The sequence below is a fragment of the Sinohyriopsis cumingii genome, chromosome 6, assembly GCF_028554795.1.
Source record: "Sinohyriopsis cumingii isolate HCF-2022 chromosome 6, ASM2855479v2, whole genome shotgun sequence".
NCBI classification, from domain to species: domain Eukaryota; kingdom Metazoa; phylum Mollusca; class Bivalvia; order Unionida; family Unionidae; genus Sinohyriopsis; species Sinohyriopsis cumingii.
The window spans coordinates 132766949-132780270 of NC_142966.1; the positions used below are offsets into that span (position 1 = coordinate 132766949).

The 13322-nt window shown below is 39.9% G+C and overlaps 1 protein-coding gene across 1 annotated transcript; it reads left to right on the forward strand.

Moving 5' to 3' along the window:
- Positions 1 to 3066: 3066 nt before the first annotated feature.
- On the forward strand, positions 3067 to 11659 carry LOC149798009 (uncharacterized). Its single transcript, XM_089963105.1, has 3 exons — positions 3067 to 3107; positions 3685 to 3823; positions 10350 to 11659. Exons 1-3 carry the CDS (start codon positions 3067 to 3069, stop codon positions 10608 to 10610), a joined length of 441 nt encoding a protein of 146 aa, XP_089819231.1. The 3' UTR covers positions 10611 to 11659.
- The last annotated feature ends 1663 nt before the right edge of the window (positions 11660 to 13322 follow it).

The window sequence follows — 13322 nt, forward strand, 5'->3', positions numbered from 1 at the left end:
ATTCATAGAAAGACTGATTTCATGGAGGTAGAAAGAGATAAATTATAAATTAAAAAGTCGTCCTGCAACTAAAATTACACGTCGTGGCAAACAAGAAGCTAATAAATTTTTTTTGAATACACGTAAAGAAACATATATAGCAATTGTTTGATCGCGTCATTGTGGAGCACCAGGTTCACGTTCAACTCAAACAAAACTTGACCAAACCACCGACAGTGTGCAATATGAATAGCAAGTTTGAACATTTAATTTTCTTAATGGCTGTTCCATGTTCTAAATCCTTTTCAATGTTTGTTCAGGCAGGTTTGTTCATTTGAAGTTATGTTGTGTTTTTTTTTAATATGGACAGATAAAACAAAACAGCATAACATTTTACCTCGTTGATCTATGACCATACATTTGTCGTCATCAAATCTGCCCCTGCTGGAAAGGTGATCGAAGGAAGCAGCCTGAAGTACACGGCGGCTGCCTCGGGTTTCTTTAAAAACAAGATCGTATGGTAGTATGCTACTAATATAATAGTCACATCATTGCCTGCGAAACAACAAACTTGCTCTTTTGCATTTTGTATAATTCATGCTAACTACCTGCATAACTAATCTCTTAAAATAATGTCATAATAATAATAAGTTGCAAGTTTCAGTACCTTATTTACAGAAGATAACTGCACACTGCATGACAAAGTAAGCTGCATACAGGACGAATAGCTTGGAGTTTTCTTTGTCGATTACTCCTGATAGTAACCTTTTACCTAAAAGATATTGTAGTTGCAGCTCATCTTCTGCATTAAATAACGTAATATGCAGGCTCAGGGGAAATTTGTCAGTAAGGAAATCCCAGAAAGAATTTCGAAAGTTCGACATATAAGGACAACTAACACAACAATGAAGTATCAAGTCTGTATAAACATTCCCACATCTAATACACATATCAAGCTGTGTTTGTGGAACAGCAGCCCATAGTTTAGCTACATATGTAAATACCTTAGTGTGTTGTCTGGTTTTAGCCGACTGCCACACTGAGGCAGGTCGTAAGTATTCGTGTATCGAAGAGAATCTATCAAAATCTGCTTGATTAGACATACGAACTCTCCAGAGGCTATTTTCAAGACCAACAATTTTTGACCTTACAATTTCTTTCCAATTATGTTTATCTGGAATTTCAGAATGATGTAAATAATCAGTTAGATACCCGAGCAAGTCAAACTTCTTTGAGGTATAATATAAATTTGAAATTAACCCGCAGCTTAACATGTATCCGCTAGTATCATGAACGAATTTTGTATTTCTTTTCACAAAATATATTTCATGCTTAATGCAAAATATTTTGATTTCGAACCATACATCTTCTTACACATACTTACTAACAAATTATTGAAATTTCATAGCAAGATCATTTCTTGTTATAACTAAACATTGCTTCATTCACATTTATTGTTATATCTAAACATTGCTTCATTCACATTTATTGTTATATCTAAACATTGCTTCATTCAAAATCGCTGCTGATAAATTTTAGCTCTGTGAAATCAAATATCGGCATGAATTTCGTTTGCTAAATTCTATATATGTTATGATACATGTCCAGGTTTCGAAATTGATAAATGTTCGTATTTTGATCCTAATTGAAAGTGACGGATACTGCATTTGGTTTCCTATTTGGTCACATGTTTCCATCAGCTTCCTCTCTTTCTCTCCTGGTCAATCGATAGCTATCTATAATGTTATAAAAAAGGTGCTCTTACCCATTTCATAAAAATGGTATTTCAAATCTTAGTCATCAGCTTTTTCCAGTGTCCGTTTGTGTTTGTGTGTTCATCACGCCAAAATATAATGCCTCAATAGAAATGTAACTATTTGTTCTCATAAAGTGAGGCAACTAATACAAAGCTACAATCCCTTGTCTGTTGTTGGTCCCGTATGGCTGAGTGGTCTTAGTGGTTGGCCTTTACAGATCACTGACATCTCACCTCTGTCTCTGTTTGAGTCTCGGTTCGTCAGCGTGCGTATGCGAGAAAGCTTGCCAGTAGCTTCTTATTGGTCGGTGGTTCTTCCTGGTGTCTTGCTTAGTTCATCATCCACCAACTATACTGGCCGCCAATCGTATGCTGAGAAATGGCGATGAACCCACACATATAAGCGTCTACCTTTCCGTTAGTGTTTTTACTATTTTTGTACCAAACTGAATTAGAATTTCTACTCCAGTCACGCTAATTAACTTCGAAGTCTAATGAAATGATGTAGGAGGCAGTGTAAATGCGCATTTTATTAATATATTTTGCCTGAACTGATGTACTACGGTGAATATCAGGAGAAGTCTGCGTACGTTTAAAGTGATAGACTCTTCCTCAAGCTTCTGTATTCGTTTCTCCGTATGGAGATAACATGGTATGACACGTCCATTCAGTTCTGTTTGCATAACTTTTTCTGTGTACAGTGAATCATCGAAATTAATGTTGATTTTCATCACACTTATTTTTCGTTTACTTGATATTTTCTGTGTGCTTTTGCTTTATAATAATACGGCTTGTTATATATATATATATATATATATATATATATATATATATATATATATATATATAGAGAGAGAGAGAGAGAGAGAGAGAGAGAGAGCAATTTATTCAACAAACGGCTTTATTGCTTTATTGTCAGCTGGTGGTGTCCCTAAAGTATTTAGCACCCGGTAGGATCCTTCCTTTGGCACCCCCACAACTAATTTTAAAATGTAAACACACAGAAACAGTATATTATGTTTGCAAGTAAATTTTTAAACAGTTCAGTACTGTCATAAGCAAATTGGAAATAACGTTTACTTTGGCGAATATTTCATTTGGTTTGAAAACTTGTACTGGTGTTTCAACTCTCTCGATGGCACCACCCCTTTCTGGCTGTCACCTGGGTGGGACCGCTCCCCTCCTCGCACCTCTTTAGTACGCCACTGTTGTCAGCCCATCCATATTGTGACCTCATAACACAGATGATCCAAATGACCAATGCCATATATATCACACATGAAAAAGGACATAGAATCTTAATCTGGTCAAGTTGGTTTTTCATTTTAGTAATGGCTAGTGGCATTGACAGGAACAAGCCAGGATCAGCAAGGTATGTAATTATTATATTACGTTATTGGTAATGAGTTCCGCCTTTTCAGTTTTACCAGTCTCTGTATCTCTCTCTCTAGTTTTGCGCCTCAGTACTACTTGTGGCCGAACAATAAAAGAAACCGCTATTGCTTTAAATATATTAGACAATGCAGTTCAACAGTAGAAAATTGTAATTTAAATAATATAAGTATTATTTTGTGAGGAGGTTTTCCAATTTTAGTGTAAACATCACTTGTACATCCGCATCATTAAAATGCACATGTAGCTAATGCCAAGCTAGGTTTAATCGATGTAATCTCTAACTGGTGCAAAATGCGTACACAGAGCCAATGTCATGCTCGCTATTAGGAATACCCAATTTTCGAGAAGCTAATCAGGTCTGCTCTACATATTGTACCTCTTTTACGTATCGCAGTAATTGTGTCTCCTGCAAATTCCAATATGAAGTCACATACGTTTGTCCATATCTGTTGGCACGTACAGAGTATCTAAAAGAAAAGTAATACTAGTAGCACAAATAAATTACCTACTAAACATGATTTAAATAGGCGTTTTTCACCTACATTCATTCATAGGAGAGCTAGGGAGAATGATCCATTAAAACAAACGGACTTAATGGCTACAAGTTTGGCTGAAGTCGATTTAAGCGCATTAGTCAACGCAATAGCAACCCTTCAATCTGTGGACTTACATGGACTACAAAGGCGACTTAACGTAAGTTGAACGTATTTAAGTAATCTATTTATCTATTTTACCACACAAAAGATCAAAAGACTAGAGATTCACCAGAGATCCGTCCGGGGACCCGTCATAATAAAAACTTTTTTGAGGAGAATTTTAGGCCCCCACTTGGCATCGCTCCCCTCCCCCCAACACACACACACAATGGCGGGGGGATTGCTTCAGTGTATACTCATCAAGCTACATTGATTGAAACTTTCCTGCACTGTTAGCACTGAAAGGGAGATTTGAGACAACATATGCAGCAGGTTGATAACTCACATAGAAGCAACGTTTTTATTAGACACAGTGAACTATTAGCAGATGGGTGGAGGTGTGAGGAGGGTGGGTCTAGGTAGGCCTCTAGCGGTCATTGTATGGTGGGTAACAATCACCAATGGTTACAATATCATTTTACCAATATCCAAGGGACACTAATTACTGACGCACTTTGTATATTGGATACCATCATAGTAAGCATGAACCGTAAGCGAAACGACAACGTGGGGGACCAAGTTCTCTAACGATGAAGGCATTACCTTTGAATGTGAAGAGTCAGATGACTCTCATGAAGAAGGGTTCAGGCCTACAGAAAACCACCAGAAACCTTCAAAGCTTTTCCCAGTGTCCGTTAACATTTTCTAAACTCTCATACTCATCACCAACCTCACCCGATACGATTTCCTGCTACGAAGGGGATATCCCATCCGTCCTCCTGTCACAATTACCCTGCACAAACTTTTATTTAGAGCCGCTGAGGAAGAATTTATAGGGCATTTAGATAGGATCGATGACCTGTAAGAAACAAACCAGATCAGACAATCTGGTCGGCTAAAGCTCTTACGCAGGCCGATAGCTCTTAATGACATTTGGTACATCGGGAAGGCTAGATTGATAGATCATGCAGCTTTGACTGCACCCTGGTCTAAGAGTTGAAGACAATGGGCGCGACACTGGGCGAATAGCACCTTTTTCAGCATCGCTGATAAACACTACGATATGCACAGTTCTAGAAGCCACCTGTATGTCGTTCTTGAGAGTCGCATAATTATTGAACTCGTCCAAAATGAACGTGAACACTTCATCTGAAAAGGGATCATAATGGGATGCTCCCGAGACTAAATCTGTAATGAATTTGAACTTACTCTCAGCCAGGACCCAAATTTCTTTATCATTTTAAGACATGACTCCTACACGTTAAATCCTAAACTATTCAGCCAGCGAGAAAAACCCGCAACTGATTTACACGCCTTCCATGAGGATGTCAAGAGAGGGAGCCTACTGAGTATCAATAACAACCACGCCCGCGATCTCATCACAACTGCCTACAGTGTTCGTTTTTCTAGGTGTAAGAAATTATTTTCGGGAATGACTCTGAGTACTGAGGGATACATTGTGATATGAAAACGGTCATCTTTTAAACCGTCTTAGTAATCTCTTCAATAAGCAACCAGACATTAATGAAAATGCTAAACCCTTACTACTGTTTGCACCATACTAATAAAATAAATGTAAGCAGAGAGTGGAGTATCAAAAGCTGATATATAAAATATAAAATATTGATTACCTACGTACCTGACGTTAGTAGAAGACAAAGTTATACTATGTGAGTCTGAGGCAAAATCCCTTTTGTACACTGAAAAGTAAACGTCAATCTCATCATCATCAGGTATCCCCATGGCCCTTCCCTAAACCATAAAGCGGTATAGTAAAGACTCAGCCCCTTACTTTTCATGCGCATGAAAATGTAATGAAAATTTGTAGAAGTCATTATAGTCTGGAATAAGATGAGGCCTAGCCCCTTCTGAAGTCAAGAAGAAACTAGCCAAACCTGATTAAAAGATAAAAACATAAAAGCAAAGTTAGACCGTTAATAGCATGTCAGCTTATGATTTGGCCGCTGCATCTTGGGGGACTATGGAGTCTGCTATGGTATCGCTGGCGTTGGAGGTCTTTCTAGCATTCTGGTATGTTACATATTCTTCTCAAGTGTTGACATGTTACATTTCTCACCTTCGCGTCGTCTCTCGTAAGGTTGGCCAAGCCCGTGTTTCTTTGCTCTGGTCGCCGGTCTTGGTTTGGCCAACCTTGGCTACCAGAAGAGCGACTTGCTTGTCGACGTACCAATCGTGGCAATATCGCCCAATCGCGCGACAGTAACGTGGAGGTGTTTTTATCGAGCCACATGCATGTCAACAGCGTACATTTTGCATCCACGTACTGGACGTCGACATATATTTTCTAATCCACGTCTTTATCGGCGGCGTAACTTTTGCATCGGTGTCTTGGTGGCGCCGTTGAATATGGTGAGCAACATAGTGGAGGCACAAGTCTGGCAGCTTCCTTGGCCAGCGGTTTTTCAAACGGTCTGCCCTCTTTACGCAGCGTGTCATCCGCCTGGAAAAGACAAGGTTACATGGGCCTTCAACGTTGTCAGCGAGGAAAGGTGCACGCAGGATTATTTCAGTTTCCAGACGTTATGAGCGAATACAAAACTGCATTTGGGTTGGAATCGATACCTTAAGCTCGACCATCCGGACATACTGGGTCTCCTTGTCTTTTTGGAGCCCCCAATGACATCTACCAGCATGGAGCATATGGCCACAGCGGGTTTGTTTCTAAACGAACCGACTACTCAGCGCGCCGGCCATCGGCCCCTGGTCGCCGTTGAGGCATAGGCTCGCTTCTATAACATTAACCTTTCTGAACACAATCGTGTCTCGCTGCCGGTTATTCTAGTGTACCGAGATCTGAAGGATACCAAGACGTGCTGGGGTGCACATATACCTTCTGAGAACTCATTTCCTAAAAGAAATGGCAGAGACACTGCTCAGTGGTCATGGTCTGGAATGAGATGGTAAACAGCCCTCCTCTCCCAAATTGACGGAAGGCATCCGCAGGGAAAGCTTTATGAGCGTGATCATGCTCCCCCCCCTTCAGCCACATTGGCGGTAAAGATTTCTTCGTAGACATTGTTTTTAAGTGTCAGTGGCATGGCGTGGTCGATGGTTTCCATCAGTAGGATGACTTGTCACGCGCCTTCATCTCCCCTTTGTGTTGTGTAAAACCCAAGTTGAATTTGGCGTTGACAGAGCACATCACTGGCGAGTGGCGGGATCTGCTTCAACGGCGGACGTTTCTACGAAAGTTATATTGCATAAAGCACCGTTGGAATTGTCTGTGGCGTTCATCACAAACAACATCGGCCCTGCGCTGCGAGCATAGAGAAGTATACTGTATGTTGCAAACAAGCATACATTATCAGAGTGGCCTCCAGAATGGATGGGAAGATCACGCCAAGTGGCGACTGCTTCGTTGAGTAAATGCGCGTTCTGTCTTTGATGACACATTTTCTTGGATGGCGCGCGCGACTGTTTCCATTTTTCCGCCTTAGGTATCAACATCATTATCCATCCCTATTATTATTAGCTAGTTATTATTAGCTAGTACGTGGGTCTGTCCATGGCGTAAGTCTGGAATAACTGAAGGCAAGTGGTGCCGGCCACCTTGGTGAGCTCGACTAACTTGTTGCTTGCTCGGTAGGCCCCAAAGTGAGTTTAAAAGCGATTGATAAGTTCTTCCACATCGTAGGAGCAAACGGCTGCATTCCAAGCAGCAGTTCATTATTGACATTTGTTGCTGCTGTCTCTGTGACTATTTACTCATCTACATTTTGTCATTTTCCTCTTCTGCAGCTGCTCTTTTTTAAACTTGGTCAAATCCTCTTTAGTATCACCGTCGGTCTCTTCGAATACCAGACACAGACCATTCTGCGTCGGCAAGCCACCCGTTTTGGTGACACTAAATAAAATGGTTTCGGCACGCTGCTAACTACTCACACACTAACGCTTCTTTTATAATCATATGTAAACGTTTCCTATGGTCTTCGGGGGCATACAGATGTCAATCGTCTTCTGGAGGCTCCAATGGCACATCATCTCGTGTTTCCATGGCGCATCTGCTGTTTTGGTCCACCTGACACTTGTGAATGAACCCTTTAGCGCCGGCAAAACAAGTATCTCTAGAAACTGCAACCAACTCTAATATTTGTTCTGTCTCGAGAAGCTACCAGGATTGTCATGGAGCACGTATCGCATCGCGAGGAAACCACCTGCCGCACTACAACTACAACGAGCCATGATCAGACCGGACATCCGGACCGTTACAACCAGCAACCCCAAAGGCATGCTAACTGTATGAACTTCCGTACTCGCGCATCATCGACATGTGGAACCGGTACAATGTCGACTAGGACCTGTCCAACGATCTAAATGTCATCCGAGGAAACCTTTAGCGGTTGGTGGGCTTACAACCATCAGAAGGCCACCCCAATATGTTCGAGCGACGGAGGATATAGGGTGCTGAGTTGTTGAGGTAGATCTACAACTGGATCAAACTGTTGAAGTCGAACCCGAGCGGTAATTCTTCGGCGCCTTGTCACCGCTCCTGGCCAGGTGTAGGTCCAGGTGCAGCATAATGAGGCCAGCGTCCACTGATCCAAGGGCATCGTATAGCAGTTTAAACAAATCATGGCAGAGATATAAGATGCGGTCCGCATGGTGAAATGAACTTTGTGGAGTCCAACTATGTCCTAAATGGTAAGGTGACCCGGTTTACTTGCGCAAGATCAATCAATGGCATCCTCGCACAGCCTTCGGCAACTTCTACGCACCAGGGCAACCGCCCTGTCAGCCCCTCAACACCATGGCCAACGTTAACCTCTAGCGATGGGAAATCCCTTACCAGTCCATCATATACCACATCGTAATTCCCTGATGGGTTGGGTTGGATTGGAATTTTTTAAAGTAGCTTTAACAATTTTTCAGTCATATCGCTACGATGTCTGCAGTGTGGTAGATTAAAGTGATGTCTAGCACTGAGGCATCATTCCGCAGACATGTAGCATGATGTCATACCCAGTCACATTATCCTGACACCAGACCGACCAGTCCTAACACTAACCTCTTATTGCTGTGCGCCTAGCGAGGCAGCTGTTAATGCCATTTTTGTAAGTCTGAATCGGCCAAGGTTGGTACCCACGATCTCCAGCTTCACAGGCAAACGTTCTATCCACTGAAGGATTGGGTGATCGGCCACATCGCTATGGGTTCATACAAGAAAATGGAAGATTCTCAAATACTTCCCAAGGGCTTTCTCACCAAGCGAAAAGCTGAGTCGAATTGGAAGTCAGAAGTGATATTGCGATGTCTTCAGAGTACCTGTCGAACCAGGAGATCGCGACGATTCGTTGCCTGCGGGGGTAATGAGATCATGCCGAGTATGAATCTTAGAAGTACAGAACGACCCTGCTCTGCGTAGTACAGATATGGTGGCACAAACCCGTATGGTAAGCAAGAAAACGAACCTTCCTCCAGCGATGTTGCAGCTTCTGGTATTCGGCTTAACCTCCGTTCGGAGTTCTGGGTCTTCATTAGAAAAAGCTTAGGTCTCAAGTAAGATGCTCATAAACTATTGAAACTTGTTGAACTCCATTTTCATTTGGGCGGGAGCAGAGGCTTTGGTTGTGACCCCATCGAGTCCGATCCATGTTTCGATTCCTGTGGGGGAAGGCTTGTCTGTATCATGCTGTATGCTCATTTTGCTAATTATGGTTGCATTTGTGAGGCGAAACTTTATTCTCTGCGTGAGGCTTTCAATGTACAGCTTATTTCGATGATCAGCCTTGATCATTGATCTCGCTACTCCCTTGGCTTTTCGGGATACTGCACCGTATGCTCGCAGGATAGAGTTCATCTTGCAACTTAGACGTACGAACTCAGCTACATCCTCAAATTTCCCCACACCCTTTTTTAAGTTATCCTCAAAGATTCTTCGGGTCTGCAAGAAAAAAGAATAAAGTGTTAGTTTGTCAACAGAATGTCAAACAAAATTTTGAAGGAGTATATTAAGAGTTGAGAAATATTGCTTTCTTGTATACATACAAAATTACACAGAAAATGCCACTCGCTCATCACAAAAACCCAGTCGTACTTTCCACCCTCAAAGTAATAATTGTATCGCGTACAGGTCAGAAAATATAGTATCTGCAGTAACAATGATAGGAGGAGTAGTCGCAGTATTTATAGTAGTACTATCAGCAGTAGTAGTATAATAGGAGATCATTACTACGAATGGCAATAGCAGTAATTATGGCTGCAATTTAATATTTTTAGTAGTTATAGCTGTTGTAGCATTAGCAGTGCTTTGTGTGCTTGTAGCAACAACGGTACTAAATAAATATGAATGGTTGCGGGATTGCAAAGGACATGTTTAGGTTGAAAGAGAAAGAGCGTTGCAAAAATTGGGAGTGACAATGTCTTTAGCTCAAAGCAATACTACACATGATAAAGAAAGAAAGAAAGAATGCAATAGTAGTAATGGATCAAGCTGTTGTTGCAACTGGAACAGTATTGTTGCTCTTTTGTTCATTTTTTTTCTGAATAATTGAGTTCGCAATTGCATATAAATCTCCTGCTTTCCATGTTGATCCTAACAAGAACTGTATGCTTAAATGGTGCAGAGTTCAGTTTCTGATGATTTGAAGAATGTGCAAGATGGACAAGATGCCAGTATCGGATATGATGACCAAAGGGACCTAGAGTTGAAATACACAGACTTAAGAAAGAAATATGATGAACTAGATGCAGCCCATAATGAGCTAAAAGGAGCGATTAACCAGTATTTAGAGGAGAAAGAAAAACTGAACAATGAACTTACAAATATAAGAGCTGAACTCATCATGAAAGATCTTAGAGCAGGAGAGCGAAATACTTCGACTTAAAATGTTGGTTGAATCTGCAGACAAAGACATGAAATCTCTAAATCGGAGACTTAATGAGTGCAAGAATGAACTGAAATCGAAGGAAAGAAGCCTGCAAGATCTGCAAAAGACAATGGAGGAAGTTAAACCAGTAAAAGATGAAGAATTGACAAGGTAAATTGATGTTTACTGATGAGAGTATGATATAAACGAACCACCTGTTTTGTACTGGGAATAACATCTATTTTGATAGTTATTATATCTTTATGCAAGTAAGACACAACAATTTGGAAATTCATAATTATTCTGTCAAATCTAGATCGTGTTTAATTTAAAAACTGACACAGACTTTCACAGTTTCAATTCTTATCACAAACATAAATTGTATTTATTTAAAAGAGACACCATATGGTGTAGTGTATATGCTACACATGCTCTCACATTCCAGTACTACAATATGGACCAAACCATACTGACACGGAATAGATTATGTAATGAATTGTCACGATATTTTAAGTGTTAAAAACAAATTAGAGTATTTACTGAATCTGTAATTCAGACATCCATATCATATGGTAGTGGTGGTTGGGAGACTTGATACGTAGAGTCCTTTCACTTGTTCCCTGACCTTCCCATTTCTTCCCAATCATTATCCACTTCTTAATTGATAGGGCTCTATGTTATTGGGTCAACAGTCCTGTGTGCCTTTGAGTACCTGTTCATATTCTTGTCATTTTAATCGTTAAAGTTGGGAGGAAAAAACAATAAATCCAAAAAAGATCACTGCACAAAAGAATGATTATACACTAATTGTTTTGAGTTCAATTAACTATACACTCTGTATGTAAGGTGGATTTGTCGAAAGAATATTAAAATTTAGGAATCAATGCTAGTTCACTGCAATATGATTTCAGTGCTAGCATGGTTGTTTCTATTAATTTAATGTAGAACAAAACTTTCGATTTTTTTCTTCCACAGAAGAATGGGACAGCAAACATATAGGTTCTTAATTCATCGATAAACTCTTGATTACAGTGTCAGACCCACTGAATTGTAACGATTCTATCTTTTTTTCTAGTCTCCAGGCAGCATTAGTTGCTTCTTTTCATGGCGCCTAACCTCCTGGCAAATGGTCAGGTGGTCTAATTTTGAACATATATAACTCCATTCTTGATTACTCTGTTCTGTTTATTTAATATTATATATAAATATCATGAAACGCGCGGGAAGTATATTTTATCTCAATTTTACGCTTCCTTGACTTTGGTTAAATTATTTCGTTTGTAAAATTCTTTTGTTGGTCATTGTTTCTGTTAGTGTTCAGAGAATTGTATTTAATTGAATGCAATACCTTTAAAGTCAAATAATTCTAGTTTGATCGTATTCATTATTTAGGTCAAATAATGCTATGTAGTAAATCACATCTTTATTCAGTGGCACTGTATTTCGTGATTGGTTACTCTCAGCAGATAAAGTTTATTGTTTGGTGTTATGGCACAACGACACAAATATGTTATTTAGGTCCCAGGCAATGATAGCCTTTTGCAGAAGGATGCACCAGTTTCCAGTCTTGGCTGATTCTTAGGTCTGATTCATACCTGCACTCTTCTGGTCATGCGCCCAGAATGCTAACCACTGAACCAGTTAACCTCCTTCCACCATTAGTGGCCACTTAGACATGCGTCAGTACCCATCTAGTTTTTTTTCTACATGTCAGTTCCTGCACGGACTTCTGATTTTTGCAGATGTATTTTTGTGAATGATTAGGAAATATGCACATCCTAAAGCAATAGAGTGCATGATTATTGTGGCAAGATTTTAACTTTATTGTTGGATGAAGTTAATAAGCAATGCTTTAATCATGTATGTAGTGGAGATCACATTGGCTGGCAAACTCTATTCAGAGGCGGTAAATTTCACCTGATAAAGATTCTAATGTGTGAAAGTTACAGCTGCTTCTGAAACATATTTTATGCACACTATTTCTTTTGATTTTGAGCTTGTATTTTTCAAAAGATGTTCTTTATTATTTATAGTTTACTCTTATGCCCTTTTTGACGAAGCCACAACGATTCAAAGACTTGCTAGATACCACAGGTGATTACATGACTTCTGCAAGGTTATGTTTGTCGGAGAAAGGTTTAACAGGACCACACATATTTTTATTGCACTCTTCATTTTTGCAACCTAGTTTGTTCTACTAATAACAATCTCCCATATGTTCTTTGTAGACCTGTTAGAACTTGGTAGAAATTGAATCCGCACGAAATTTCACCTCCTAAAGTCTGATACTGAGTTTACAACTGGGTATAGTGACAACGAAAATGGCAAAGCGGTTTTGAAAAAATTTAATACTAAAGTTTGATTTCATTTTTCGTTATAAGCTTTTCTTTTATTGGAGGATGTTGATATCGCAACCGTTACTATTATCAGTTTATGTTGACCTTAAAATGTACTGATTTCAACAACTTATGGGGAAGCAAATCTCAGAGGGAAACCCCAATATTACCGACTTGAGTGACCACACCATATCTAGTAAGCTTGGAGAAATATATTCAGAACTGTATAACAACGTGTGGACGACCGCATTCGAAGTTCTCACCAAAACCTTTCTTGTAGATGACAAAAAAAACAATAGAATTGTTGCTCAAGATTTTGTGGGTAAGCAAAGGTATCTAACACTTACCGTTTTATTATGAAAACCCTTTTTTAAAACACATGTATCCAGCTATC